The 16,025-nt window shown below is 30.9% G+C and overlaps 1 protein-coding gene across 1 annotated transcript in view; it reads left to right on the top strand.

The window, feature by feature from the left end:
- Positions 1 to 16,025, top strand: part of LOC129913211 (uncharacterized) — a 35,795-nt gene that overhangs the window by 6,259 nt on the left and 13,511 nt on the right. The window contains exons 3-9 of the mRNA XM_055991768.1: positions 9,230 to 9,978; positions 10,058 to 10,220; positions 10,275 to 10,518; positions 10,638 to 11,470; positions 13,137 to 13,385; positions 13,464 to 14,914; positions 15,605 to 15,948. Coding sequence (XP_055847743.1) covers positions 9,230 to 9,978; positions 10,058 to 10,220; positions 10,275 to 10,518; positions 10,638 to 11,470; positions 13,137 to 13,385; positions 13,464 to 14,914; positions 15,605 to 15,948 — 4,033 coding nt within the window. The remainder of the gene's footprint in view (positions 1 to 9,229; positions 9,979 to 10,057; positions 10,221 to 10,274; positions 10,519 to 10,637; positions 11,471 to 13,136; positions 13,386 to 13,463; positions 14,915 to 15,604; positions 15,949 to 16,025) is intronic.

Genomic DNA, 16,025 nt, shown 5'->3' with positions numbered 1-16,025 from the left:
TATTTCTCCTGCCTTCGTTGTAGTCGTCCTCGTCCTCGTCGTCGACGGATCGGTTGTTGGGAACAACTTCGAATAATACTTTCAAGTTCCAAGTTGCAAATTCCATCTCCCCCCGAGACAACAAAAACAACTTACTCGTCTTTGGTTTTCTTACAATATGCATATGTGCGGTTATCAGAGCTTCCCACATTTTATTCACACACACACACATACACCACCATCATTTTTGCAGCCTAGGGTATTGGGTTTGTTAAGGCTTGCGGGACTACTACTATTCAGGAATTCAAGCAACGATTTCTTGCATGTTGGCAGGATATTCATTGAAAAACTTACATTAAATCGCAATTGGAAGTCGCAGACACACATCAGTGCGAGCAAGGAATTCAGTTATATTTCCTATGTTTTCCTCTCACCTTATCCTTTTTTTCGTCCTTTCTCTCTCTCAACTGAATCTATCCATGCTGGGCAATGATGGTGGCGATGGTGGTGTTGGTTGAGTCATGTCCCGGCATCATCGCATCGCATCGGTGTCTTGGATACATTAACCCAGTTTTTCCAGAGGATTTTATCGTGTGACGCTTGAGTAATTTTAAAATTTGCGTTAAGCATCCTGTTTTCAGGAGGATTCACATCCATAGAGTAAAGAGATGGAGGAGTATCATCATTTGGTATTAAATCTATGGACAGACACACCATCATCATCATCGTTGCTTTTATTCGTTCCATTACGTGATTAATTCGAAACTAAATGAAGCGAACGGCCATTGATAAAATTAAATACGTTCATTCTTTATTTTTTTTTTTTTTTTTTTCTGAAGCCTCTAGAGGAGACCAAGAGAGAGAGATAGAGAGAGAGAGTGAGCCGAAGGATTTCAAGGAAGATGATGGAAAAAGCAAACAGAGGTATACAATAGATTGAAAGATACACCTGTTGTTGACACAACGAAAAATATTTCGGGTCCCCCAAATTGAATCTTAGGAGAAAAGATAAATTAGGAATCAATAAGCTTTATATTTTTTTTTTTTCTGTATATTTTTATCTTTTCTTTTCATCAAACCTTTAGAAGGAGAGGAGAAGGAAGGGTGGCTATTTATTTTATAGCACGTCTTTCAGGGGAATTAAGTGAAAATTTTCTATTCATTGACTTGAGATATTCATGGGGCAGGTAGTATTGCTATTAAGGCAAAATAAACATTCGTTAACAAAAATTTATATTGACCTCGAAAATTCGGAGAAGAATATGTTTTTGTTTGTCAAGATACTAACCAAAACCGTTTCAAGTCTAAGCTTCTTAAAAATTCCAAATTTGATTTTTAATTTTTGTTTTCAAGCTAAATTCAATAAAATACTACCTCAAGGCATTGAAGTATTATCGAAAATATAATATAAAATGTTAATTTATTGTCAAGTAAAAAAATCTTTTTGATTTTCCGCGGAAGAACCGACAGTCGGCAAACCCCACAGCCAGATCATTGGTATGAAGCCGATACGTCGAAAAATTTAATCCCCTCGACATCAAGATCATAATAGCACCAATCAAAGGAAGAACAGGAAGAGAAAAGACCGGCAGCGGTTTCCCTGAATCCCAAGTTAAATCTTCGCAGAATCTTCTGAAAGGTGTCAACCCGTTGACTGACCAAAATGAACCGTCTCAGTAAAATATCCTTTTGGTTTGTGTGTATTTTTTCAGCAACCAGACCTCCAAGAAATTTTTGGTTTTCAGCTATGAATAGAACTTAAATAGACCTTTCTTTTGATGTATCAATCTATGGGATTGGAGGAATTTTTTGAAATGCCTTGTTTTTAGGCAAGGGGTTAACCTCGATTTTTTTTTGCGATAATCTGAAAAAATAAATTTTTATTTTTTTACATAAATAGATAGACCTGTTCATTGTGAACTTGTATCTGAAAACCAAAAAATGTTTCGAGCGCTTAAAAAGATTTTTTGTTTGGATGTCTCACTCGATGGGATTGGTGGACATTTTTCAAAATGTTTTTTTTTTTTTCCAAAAATTTGAAAAATGTAGATTTATAATTTTTGTAACTTACCTAATGGCATTTTGACTATGTAACTTTTTTTCGAGTATATAAAAAATTAAATGCACGACTGGGTACAAGATAATATAATTTTTAAGACTTGTTATATAGAAATCTGGTAGATGCATATGAAAAAAATTTAAAAAAAAAGTCAAATACGTTTTAAAAAATAAGTATGCAGTTTAATTTTTGTTATTAAGATGCATTTTTAGAAAAAAATATTTTCAAAATCTTTAGAGACGTTTTATTTAACCAATTTTTTATAAATAATTTTTGAAAAAAAAGTTTTAAAATGAAATAGGTATGCCATTTTGTAGCTATTATTAATCAATATCTAAAATTAAAATTTAAAAAAAATTTGAATGTCACGTTTTCGAAAACTTGATTTTTCAAAAAAAAAAAAAAAAATATTTTTTTTTAATCCTAAAATTAGTTTTTTCAAAATTTTATTTTTGGTTCATATTGAAATATAAATGCATTTGTATTTCGTTTAGATTGAAATAGTAGTTTCGTAGAAAATTGGATTAAAAAAAAAACCGTTCTATGGCAGGTACCTACCGGTAATAATGATTTTCGAAAAAAAAGGTTCATTAAAAGATAGATCTTGTTTTAAAACTAACATTAAAATTTTTTAACAAAATCGTTGAAGCCGTTATTTTTTATAAAAAAAAAATTAATTCCAAAAACAGCTCTGGAGAGTCGCCAAAAAACGTTACATACCAAGTTTGATCAGTCCATCCGTTTAGGCTGTAGCTTCGTATACAGACTGAGAGAAAGACAGACAGACGGACGTGCGGGACCCACTTTTTTTGCATTCTCTATAATCGTCATGCCTGATTGTTATCTCAATTTTATAACTTATGGGGGGAAATCCCTCTGGAATTTTTTTATTTTTGCATTATTTTTTTTTTGCGTAATAAATTTATTTATCAACCGAAGAAACTATTTTCAGTGGTCTTAGCCTTAAATGAAGCCTCAAAAGTGCCTAGATAGTCCCGAAACCAATGCGCTCCGAACCTACCATAGTACGAAAACGAAAACTTTAAACGCATTTTTTTCGAAACTAGTTTTTTTCCGCGCCGTGCAATGTAACTCAAAAACTAATGAAGCTATCGCATTGAAATTTGAAGCAAATTACTCCTTATTATATATTATACTTATTGGCCACAACATGAACCTTAAAGTTGAATAAAATTTGTACAGTAAATATTTTTTTTAACTACTTCTTTGTAAAAAAAAACATGTTTTTTTTTTCGTTTTTTTGATTTCTAATTTTTATTTTTCATTAAAAAAAATATAAATTTAGGTTCATGCAATGCGTACTAATATTATCTAACGGAAAAAAATTTCCTTTTTGATTTAAGATAATTTCCTGAACCTGTGCTTTGCACGGCGTAAACTAGAGGCGTCAACTTTGAAAGGTTCCAGAGCCGCCATTTTGTTAATTTTTCATTTCAAAAAAATTTTTTTCAATACTTAATAATGTCAGTAATATCTTGTCTTTTTCCAAATCTCAATAAGTGCTTTCAGTTTTTCATAAAAAAATATTGAAAAAGGTGTCGTCCAGAGGGATTTCCCCCCTTATACATTAGACTGATTCAAAAAAAATATTTTTTTTGTTTAAAGTAATACCAAAAATATTGTTCGAAATGACGAAAAAAAAATACTGTAAAAGTTTCAGCCCTTAATATATTAATATTAAGTACCGCCGCATCGCAAATTTCTATTTCCCATATGATTTACATGGGAAAGATTGTGTTTTTGAGTTTGGAATTTTATAACTAGATAAAAGCTAGATTTAATCATTTTTTTGTATAAAATTGAACGCTCTACAAAATTGCATTTATAAAATTAAAAAAAAAAAACCGACTCGAAAAATTAATTAAAATAATTTTTAGTTGAAAAAATAATTCGAATTTATTGAAGATATCTAATATGATAGTATAAGAGGTTTGAGAGTTATATAAAAGGATCTGTGAAACCAAAACACAACATAAAATACAAATATTCGAAAAGTACTATGTATTATTTGAAGTCCCAATCGAAGGAATCCTAAAAGAATCGTTAACATGCTCTATATCGAAAATATTTTTATTGGTTGTTTTATAGTATGCTGACTTGGGTCAACGTAAAACTGTACTTTTCGAGAATATCCAAAGAATTTTGTATCTCAAATATTTTATCTTTTTCAATTTTAAATTTATTATTCAACGAGCAAGTTGCTTGAAAGCACTGGTAAGAATTAAGTTAGAAACTTGGGGGTAATTCCATGATAGGCCTGTTTTTGTATGTTTTTCGCTCATAAATATTTACATATTCACTAAATTAAGTATTTGAATACATTAATACTTAAGGCGGAATTCATAGTCGTCACTCAAGTTGAGAAATATCTTAAGCATTCGCTCAAGCGAGTCCTTATTCATATGTAGTTATCACTGGAGTCGAAATTTTTCTCAAGTGAACTTCTGAAGAAGCCTTTTTGCTTGAGGAAACGCTTAAGTTTTTTTAGTCAGTTAACATTAAAACGCAAGTGTCATTGCGAGCGTTTTTTTTTTGTATTTAAAAATTAAAATTTGTACTAATTTAAAAAAAAAAAATTAAATGAATCGCGAATATTTGTTTGAATTCGACGAGTATGTATGACAGTTAATTCAAATCAGTCAAATTTTCGAGTTTTAGAAAAAAATTTTCCTTAAGATAAGATTTTTCTTAACTCAAGTGACAGCCCTATTTTTAATTCCCTTGAGCGATTGCTTGAAATATTTCTCAACTTACTGGAGTTGAGAAAAATCTTAACTCGAGTAACGTCTATGAATTACGGTCTTAGTATATTATTTAGTTTCTAATATTAAAAGTATTCTAAACTATTGTGCTGTCTGAGATATGAGCGAAAAACATAAAAAAACAGGAATTACCCTTGGGGAATATTTTTTTGATATTTACTATTTTTTTTTTTTTTTTTTGGGAAATAAAAATATTCACATAAAAATACTCACATACAAATAAGTATAAGGACAGTAATTCTTAAATGCAAGATCAACTAGTTTCACTATTTTGTCAGCCACCGACATTGTTTTACTAACCATTCAAATTTACCAAAGAAAAAATGTTACTCATACGCCCCAAAGACTTTTTTTTTAAATTTTAAACCTTGAGAATTGATACAAGATAAATTATATCGCAGAATTACTAAGGAGGACATCATAAACTATATAATTATTTATACGGAGTATTTGAGTACAAATTAAATACCGCCGAACACTAAATCACAGCAGTTTTGGCGGTAAAAATTATTCATTAAAAATTGAATTTTCATTTTTACTAGGGTATTTGTGGGTTTCGGCTATTTTTATACAAGATTGAAGAAATTCAGCAAATTCTTAAATACCAGTTCTTCTTAAACAATACGATGATACGTAAGATGAAATGTTTGTTATGACCTGGTTCTATTTTTTTGTCTTGCTCTTTTATTATTTTTGTAAAAAAAAAAAATACCATTCAACATAATTTTGTAGAAATTAAATCAAAATAACCTAGTTCACTGTTATGCATAGTTTTGAATAATTGTCTACCTTTTTAAACACTACCTTAATAAATTCTAAGTAGAGAAACGTTAAACACGAAGAACAATAAACTTTACGTTCACATAATTTTCATTTTGTCATTCATTTTCCGCTTTTAGAAAATCCTCAATGAATCTACCTATGTAGCTACTTCTACGTTTTTTTTTTTTTCTTGCAGCACGTTTCTCTCATCGTCGTCATCATCATAATCATCTTCATCGAGAGAAAGCATGATAAATCTTTTGCAGATTGAAAATTTTCATTTTGAATAAAATAAAAAGAAAGGAAAAATATCTTATCATTCTTTCGTTTTCTCTTATTTATTATATCTAATCTATGGAATCATTTTTTATATAAATTCAAACCGGAAATTCATTCTCAAGCATCGCTTGGTACTGTGCAATTTTGTTTTTTTTTTTTTCTTCTCTCAGGACTCCGGAGACAATATCAAATACTTTTAAAGCTTCACTGAGACAGAGATAAGAATGGTTCATACCGTCAGCATTATTATAGAAGGATTATTACTGTTGCATCTTCTTTTTACAATAGATAAACTTGTAATACATTTTTGTTTTTATAATAGAAGAAGAAGATTGAGAGGCTTCTTTAAATCTCAGGAAGTCAGTAAATATGGATTTACTGAAAATCATCATCATTGATAAATTTTCTGAAAAAGAAAAAACATTTTTCTTCTTAACTTTACTGTTATTAGTTGAAAAATCTTAACAAATTTAAGATAGAAACATTAAAAGGTGGATGTTTGTCCTTCTTTTGAACATTAGAAACGAGAAATATAAGCATAGTTTGAGTACCGATAAATTGCTAAAAATAGGTAGGTACTTTAATAAAATTTGATCCATATTGATCACATTTTTTTGAAAAGACATTACAGTCACGAAACCTTGTATGATCCTAAGAATTTTTTCCTTGGAGGGTAAATTGCCAAGATGGAAAAAGGTTGTTTTCTCAAGAAATGGATCCAACGATTTTGATGTAAAAAAAAATACATATACATTAGGGCGTTCGTTATTTTTAAATCATGTTAATAAGTGGAAAAACTGTTTCTGAATAATATTATATTATAATAAAAAGAAATCCCCTATTTTTTTCAGATGTTTATTTTGACGCTAGATGGCACCCCGAGAGAGTTAAAGTTTTTACTCATTTAAAATAGCTATTATGTTGCCTTATGAGGCCATTTTTTTAGATAAAGCCTTCTTGTCTATTTGAAACACCGTTTTCAAAAAGGTATAAACCAAATTTCTAGGACTAATGGTTCAGTCAGGGCATTCATGTTTTTTGGGTTTATTAAAGCAAGAATGTTTTATTAAAACAAGAATGAAATGAAATAAAAGCAAAAAAAAGCATGAAGTTCCTGACTAAGCCCCTTGTCCTAGAAAAATGTTTTATACCTTTTTGAAAACGGTGATTCAAGTAGACAAGAATCTCATCAAAAATTTTTACTTTAAGGCTTTATCTAAAAAAATGGCCTCATAAGGCAACATATAGGCACCTAATTCAAATGAGAAAAAAATAAAAATCTGAAAAAATTAGGGGATTTTTTTGTATTATTTATGTCGTTTTCGATTGGCTCTCCGGAAGCGTCCCGAATCATTCAGAAGCCTTCTGAAAGCATTTTATTCGCACGAATATGGCAAGCAGAACGCTTCTCAGAAGAGAAATTCTCTTCTCGATTTAAAATCGGAATTCACTCGAGAAGCACTAATACACGAATATTTAAATGTCAAATTAATCACTCAATCAATATATTTTTTATTTTTTGAAATAAATTAATTTTTTTCCGAAACAACATTTTTAATTCATTTTCAAACTTACTTAAAATATTTTGGAAACCAACTTCCCTATTAATTTCTTGAACATTACCAATTTTTAAAAAATTTAAAACATTTCATTTGAAAGAAAAATAAATACATATGAATATTTGACATTTGAAATTTAAAAGAAAAACACACAAACACAAAAAAAAAACAGAATTGAGTGGAAGCGATTTGACCTGTTTCATTCGATTTTAGAATGAGTGAATCCTTGAGTGAAACCAATCGAAAACGACATTAGAAACAGTTTTTCCACTTACGAACTTGATTTATATTATTTGTTATGTTTTAAATAAATTACATTTATAAAGTTAAAACAAAAATATTCTTTTAGTAAATTTTGAAAAACTTTAGTATTTTAAAACAATTTTTAACATAACAGCAAGTAGTTGCGACCCAGTCGTTCATTTTACAATTCGAAAATAATTGGAGAAATGCTTAAAATTCCTTTTCTCAAAGAATATTGGCAGAGTAAACTGATAATTCTAAAAGTTGAAACAGGAAGAGTAAAATTTTCACCTTCCTGCATTTTTTTCAGCTTTCAATTGGCTTTCATATGGAGGAAGATGTTGATTTGGATCTCATGGAACATGACAAATTTATAACTTTTTTGGTTGTGTTTAAGGATTTTGTTAATTATTTTAAATTTGTTGTGAAAAATTGCTGGAAAATTGTAAGTTGATGCAATAGGCCACTGATTCTAAGATATTTCTTGGTTTCCACCCCTTAACATAACTAACAAAATATTTTGCAAAATATTGAACTGTTAATATGTTAACAGAGCTTGAAAAGACCTTTCTTTTTATTTTTGGTTTCAAATATTTCTACTAACAGGCATTAAAGAAACTGTTGGTTTACACCAACTAATAGAATAATTAATTGAATAGAGCTTGATATATCACCCGATATTTTTTGAATTCAATTTTCCAGATTTACGTTTTTTACCGAAAAAGGTTTGTAACTTGTAAATCACAAGTTAAAATTTGTAAAATCGAATTCACTTTTACAAGAAGTTTTTCTCAAAAACTTGTTAAGATCAATATAGTCCAAATGGCGATCGTCGAGTTACTTAGCCCATAATGTTAGAAGTTAAAATTGGTTTCAAATGAAAGATAAGTTGATTTTAAAAATTAAAAATAGTGCTACTAATTTTAAAATGGCAACTTCTATGTGGTAGCCCTATTTTAAACGAAAAATTGTTACATTACTAATAGGCACTGTCAAATTTTTGTATTTGGATCAAATAAGAATTCTCAAGCTCAAAAAAAATATATCTCATACGGATGAAATCACCACATAGTTTTAGTTAAAAAAAAAAAATCTCCAGGGGGAAAGACGTTCAAATGAAAAAAAATTCCCAAGAAAAAATTAATTTTTTTAATATCTTTTTTAATATTTTTGTTTAAACGGACAAAATTTATACTAACTAAAACATAATTAGAAATCGTATTAAAATAAATGAATAATGTAATTCATGTTATGAAAACGTTATTTATATATACATATTTTTGTACTTGACAAATTTAACATTCAGGTTCAGTCAAAAACAGACGGTAAAAAACAAATAATTTTTTTTGACATCGTTACGGTTACCTGGAACGTTACTGGAACGTCAACGTTGAGGTCTGGAATTTTTTTCATAGAAATACCCGTACCGCTAGAGCACCTTAATGCTAAGGTTTTTAACTTTTTGTTTTAACATAGAGTCCTCTTATAAAAGTATATTTTAAAATGACTATAGAAGAAGTAATGAAAGTATTCCTGAAGTCTATTTATTTTTTTTTTTCTTTCAGATCCACTGAAAAATCCAAAAATCTGCGGCCGTCCCATATGTGATTTAATAACATCAAAATTCGGCTATACCGATACAAATCGCTACAAATACGACTACAATGTTCACCTTCGCACCGAATTCCTTGGAACCGGTCAAAATACCTCCGATGTTTACATTCAAACAACAGTCGATCTCATCTTCCCAAAACCATGCGAAGGTGTAATGACCCTCAGTGCAGTACAGCTGCGTGAAAAAATCACCAAAGAAGAAGAACCCACTCCCAAACCAACTGAAGCCAATACATTTGTCGATTATTATGACTATACAAATCTTGACAAAAGCTCCGAAGACGAAGCCGCCGTCTACGATGTCAATTTACATCCCAACAGCACTGATTTAGCTGTTGATTTACAAAAATACAACTTGAGGTTTTCATTTCACGATGGTGTGATTAGTGAAGTTTGTCCAAATACTGCCGAACCAGCATGGGTTTTGAATTTCAAAAAAGGTATTTTGTCGAAAATACAAAACACAATGTTGAGATTTGATGTGGATTTGAATGCAACCGAAACGGATGTGGCTGGACAGTGTAATGTTGCTTATGAATTGGAAGGAACTAAAGATGCTTTTGTGATAATTAAGAAAACTAAAGATTTACAATCTTGCCGTTTTCGACAGTCGACACATTCGATTTTGCAAACTACTCCGTATGTTTTTAGAGAGGATAAGGCTATTTGGCCAATTTTAAGCTCGCACAGTTATTGTAATGTAAGTTTGAGAACACTTTTTTAAAGCCTTTATCAAAATGTAGGGTCTATAAATTCTGATTACTCCCTCTTTTTCGTAGCTAACAATCGATCGAAACATTTACAGCGAGGTAAGTTGCTTCGAACGCCACCAGTTGATTCCATTCTCAAGTAACCAGTCAGGAGCCGTTACTGTAGCTCATGCCAAGCTTCTCCTAAAAACCGAAGAAAAGTACAATTCCGCTGATTTTTTCACATACGAAGGTAGAATCATAAAATTCTCCTATCAAGCTTAGCTTCTAATCTCGAAATTTTTAGATGAAAACCTGATAGAAAAACGATCACCACTACTTTTCGATCATACTCCAGCTACAAAGCCAACTCATGGTGAGATAAGAGCTTCAAGAGATTTGCTAAAACAAATGTGTGAAGTCGGCTTCCCCAACATTCAGCGAGAATTCATTGATGTTTTCACCAATTTTCTACAAACTACCAAGCATTTGGACTACAAAGCTTTGACACAACTTTTAGCTCGATCAGCTGGAATTTGTAGTAATGGAAAGTAAGTAAACAATACAAAACTTATATTTCTTATCACCTGAGGGGCTTGACATTAAATTTAGAAACTAAAGACGAAATTTTGAAACCACTGATAACACCTATCATTTCTTCCAAATTTAGAAACCATGTGCTCGAAAGTCTGCCATATATTGGAAGTACAGCTTCTTATCAGCTGATGCGCGATCAAATCGTATCGAATACCATACCAAAGCAATTGGCTCAAAGTTGGATGACTTCATTGGCCTTCATTCAGCGGCCAGACGATGAAACCCTCGAGACCTTCTACACAATATTGGATTTTTCGAAAAAGAAAATCGATGCTGAATATACTTTGGCTTCAACAGCTGCTATTCATAGTTATTGTCGACATAATCCCGATTGTGGGTCAAATGAAAAAATTCAAAAAATTATAAACCTTTTGGAGACTGAGTTTTTGAGCTTGTTTAATATGTACAAACACGAAAGACGTACACATGATCGGTTAATGGTTATTTTGAAAGGTCTTGGAAATATTGGAGTTCTATCAGAGCCGTTTGCTGAACAACTAAAAGAATTGATTACGGAAAATATCACACCAGTTGATATTCGATTGCAGAGTGTTTTGGCATTTCGACGGGTGGATTGTCAAAAATATAAAGAATTTTTCTTAGAGACCTATGGCAATGTTACGATTAATAGTGAAATAAGGATTTTCAGTTATATTCAGGCAATGCGATGTCCGGATCATTATTCAATTGATTTTATTAAAGAGGTTTTGAAGAGGGAGGAAATTAATCAAGTTGGATCGTATGTTTGGTCACATTTGAAGAATTTGGCAAAATCTTCGTCACCAGTCCGAGTGGAGGCTCAGGGTCTTTTGGTAAATGATGATTTGGCTGATAAATTTAAATTGGATATGAGGAAATTTTCAAGGAATTATGAGCATAGCTTGTTCTTTGATGAATATAATTTTGGTAAGTTTGTGGGGTTTATTTTGGTTTTTGATGGAAATAAGACCCCTAAAAGTTTGTTGACTCAGGCACATTGAGAAAGATAAAAAAATTAAGAACTTTAAGCGAAATGAAATGTATTACTGTAAAAGATTATTTAAGACCTTATAACTTGAAAAAGATTCCTTAAGCATTGACACCAAATAATGTCAAACAAGAATCAAGTCTGTCAAGTGGTATAGTCAAGACTTTAAAACCTTTTAGAGAACACTACGTAATCAAACATTATCTTTAGGGTCCTAAATATATTTTAACTTTTTTTTTTTCAGATGAAGCACAATAAAAAGGTCTTAAAATGTTGCTTCTTATCAAAAACTCAGTTTAATTGAAACACAACTATATTAGGATGATCATATTCAAACCCCTTACAATTTTGTTGTTGTCTTTAAAAATACAATTAACATAAATGCTCTGAAAAGCTTTTCAGGTGTCTTACTAATTAAAGATATCGAAAACTTTAAAAGGCCAAACATAAATTCTATATTCGAATTATCCTGATCCAGCCCAACAATGGTTTTTAAATTTATAACTAGTTAGACCCTATTAGATTTTTTATCAAATTTAGGCCTCTACCATTTGCCTCATATCGAATTTCTGTAAGAAATGGTCCTTAATTAATACATTAAAAGGTACAAGATCAAAACATTATTAGAAATAAGAGAGATGATTAAATATTACTTTCAAGTTAAGACCCCAAAAATTTATTTCATTTCAATGCTTAAACAATTTTCAAAATAAAGTTTAAAAATCCATTGTGAAATCCAGGAATGATTAAACATTATATAAAATTACATACAAATATATCAAAAGTATGTCCATAAAAGTAAGAACCCAGCAATTTTTTTTTTTTTTTTCAGTAATGAACCAATACTTCTGGTGGTTCTATAATTTAATAATAAAACATTAAGAACTTATGGACTGATAAAACATTATTTTAAATAGCAAAACTATACATCAAAACTATCTTTATACCATTAAGACCCAAAACATGAAACTCACTTTAGAAATCCATTATGAACATTAGGATAAATGAAAGATCATCGGAAACGAAAAAAATGCACCAAAAGTATCTTCGTCAAATTTGGACTCCAATCATTTAATGTGACTAGTGACGAAACATGTTCCACAATTTTAGGAATACTACTTTTTCGCAACCAGAATTAGAGAGATATAAAGTTTTTTCTTCACGTTAAGACCCCCAAAAATGTATTTTAATTTAGTGCTGACTCAACAATTGCCGTTTTTTTTTTAATCAACTTAAAATAAAAACCATTTTGGATTATGGATAAAACATAGTTTGTATTGGCAAAAATACATCAAAAGTATATTCATAACATTAAGACCCCAAATATTTATCATATTAAAGTAGTAAATCAATATTCTTCTAGTATTTTTTAATGGATATGATAGAGCCATTTTGAAGTCTATAATAAATAAAATATCAACAAAGATAAAAACAAAAATAACATCACCAAATTAGGACCTCAAACATTCAATTTTTGGTAGTTAAAAATATGATGCCTAAGAATTTTAAGGAAAATGTTTCAAAATAACTATTGGGATCTTGTTTCCTTTTGGGATTTATTTCACAAAGTCATTTTATTGAAACTTATAAAAATCTACATTTTAGGAACTGCAACTGACGCTAATTTAATATTCGGAACTGAATCGTATCTCCCACGTATGGCAACATTGAATTTTACTGCTGATCTTTTTGGACAGTCGGTAAATTTCTTTGAAATTTCTGCACGCGCTGAGGGTTTTGAGGAACTAGCAACGTCAATATTTGGACCCAAGGGTCCATATAATAAAGATTTTCTGAGAAAACAATTTTCATTTTTGACAACATGGTTGGGTGAAAATACTGCAATTAATGAAGGTAAGAAAAATGTTTTGATAGAACGGACTTTTCTAATGTTTTTTTTTTTTTTTTTTTTTTTTTTGACATTTATGACAGATTCTATTGACAACTTATTGGCTTTTGACCCCTTAAGAATCAAACGAAGTACAACTGATTTTAATGATAATGAAGATTACCAATTTGAAGAGGAAGACGAAAGTAGTAGCAGTCGAAAACGTCGCAGTACTGAATCGACAGAAACTATTCAAAATAATATTGAAAATTTGGGTTATAAACTTAATTACAATTACAACAACCCTAAGGCCACACTTGGACTTCGAATTTTTGGAAATGACTTGCAATTCTATTCAATTGAAGGTCTTATTGAAGTGATGGCATTGGCTAAGGAGTTTGATCCATTCCATCAAGCTGCAAAAATTCTCTCTGGCAACGAGCTAAAGTATACCAAGTCAAGTGTATTTCTAGATGCATCATATAATATCCCAACGGAAATAGGGTTACCTCTTTCGATTCATGCATTTGGAGCTTCATCCGTTGATTTGAGACTTTCGGGAAGTTTGGAACGTCTCAGAGACTCTTTGGACTACAAGAGTTTTGATTTTAATGGCAAAATCAAGCCAAGTGTGTCAGTTGATGTTATCACGACATTACAAACTGATGCCTTCTATGCTTTGTCTGGAATAAGAGTCAAAAGTAATTTATACTCCAGCTCAGCTCTCGAGGCTAAGATGAAGATTCGTGGTGCAAATTTGGTTTCCTTTACATTCAGCTTGCCACAGGATAAAAATGAAATATTCAGTGCACGATCCGAAATGATTGTTATGAAAGAATCTGAAGAAATTCCTCAAGTTGGTATCGAGAAGAGACGCTCGAATACAACTTGCACATGGCCAGTTCTAGATCAAGCCATAGGTTTAAAAGTATGTTCATCGTTTAGTGTACCCGATTTAGTGGTAGATTCGGCCAATGTCACCAATCATCCAAGCCTTCTGCTAAGTGGACCCATGAATATAAGTTGGATTCTTGAGAAATCCGATCTTAGTGCGAAAGAATTTGTTTTTGAGTACAAATGGACTCAGGTGAAAAATGACTCCAAATGGTCTTTAATATTCACCACACCACATTCCACCATAACTCGACTATTTATGGCAAATGTATCAACAACTCCTGAAGCTGCTAATGCATCGCTGCGATTCATAAATGGTGCCCAAACATACTCAGCTGGAGGAGTTTATAATGGCAATCCGGCTGATCGAAGTCTTGACATTTGGATCGATACAAATGGTAGGAAAAATTTGAATTTTAATGCCGAAATTAAGAGAAGCCAAGAAAGAAATGCATGGATTTATAAGCCAAAGGCTTTGTTGTCGGTGAATGGAGAGAATATAACGGGATTATTGGGAACTATTAGAATCAATGAGAAGAATGGAATATCTCAGAATGATATCGAATTGACATTTGAAACGAAAAAGCTTCAAGCTTGGATAAGGGGTAATGTGGTGAAAACGGAAATTAATACCTCGACTAATATGACAGTTCGATATAGGGTAAGTTTAGTTTCTTTTTACGCTTTGACAAGTTTGACAGTTGACAGTTTGGAAATATATTCTAAGTTTATTTGTCATTTTTGACATTTATGTCACTTTCAATATCCCCGCGTGAAATGCACTTGATAGCTGTCAAATTGATATATAGATTTTTTTTTTTATTAAAGTTATACGTCATTGTAAGTACCTCAGAAATATAATTCTGGACACAATTTGTTCACATTCCATTTAATTTTAAGTCGCCATTGAAAAGAGGAAATTTTAAAATTTGTATGCGATTTGATAGTTTTCAAATTTTAAATGGGGACTTAATGCTTCAATAAGCGATTAGCAGTGTAAACGATGGTTAATGGTCACATAAAGTTGTCAGAGTATTGGATCAACTTAAATGTGTTGACAGTTCATGGACATTTACATGGAAATATGGACTCAATGATTATCAAATTTGACGTTTGTTAAAAAAAAATTGACAGATATCACGAGCTGTCAACTGCTAATATTAAACGAAGTCAAATTTTGATCGTGTAAACCGTCAACAAGTATCATTTACCCAAACTGTCAACTGTTATAACTATTATAACTGTTATAATTGTGATAACTGTTATAACTTTTATATCTGTTTTAACTATTAGAACTGTTATAACTGTTATTCATTAAAGACCTTTTCTAATATTAAACATTTTTTGACAGTTCGAATCGAAAAAAATTGAAACCGTTAACTTCGAAGGCAAACTCACCAACACTGGCGATAAATCAAAAACTGAATACAATGGCAACGTAAAACTTCGAACATCAGCTCATCCAAAACTGAATTTCGCCTCAAATGCAACATGGCTATCATTACAAGGCCATACCGAAGGTGTTGTAACTTACAACAATGTCCCAGATGCCATCAATCCAAATCAAACAAGTCAATTGCGACTGGTATTTGCTCGTTCATTTTCCGAAGAATTCGGTTGGGAAGGTTCAAGAACTAAAGCTTCATTGGAACTTTTTATGCCAAAATCAAATATTGATTTTCGTATTTTAGTTAAGTAAGTATAAAAGATCTATGTGTGTCATCATTTTTTTGCTTATTCCGATGTATACCCCAACAAAAAAAAAAAAAAAC

Source organism: Episyrphus balteatus, chromosome 3 (genome assembly GCF_945859705.1).
Source record: "Episyrphus balteatus chromosome 3, idEpiBalt1.1, whole genome shotgun sequence".
NCBI classification, from domain to species: Eukaryota; Metazoa; Arthropoda; class Insecta; order Diptera; family Syrphidae; genus Episyrphus; species Episyrphus balteatus.
The sequence above is the reverse complement of the archived record's forward strand: the minus strand, read 5'-3'. Positions and strand labels throughout refer to the sequence as shown.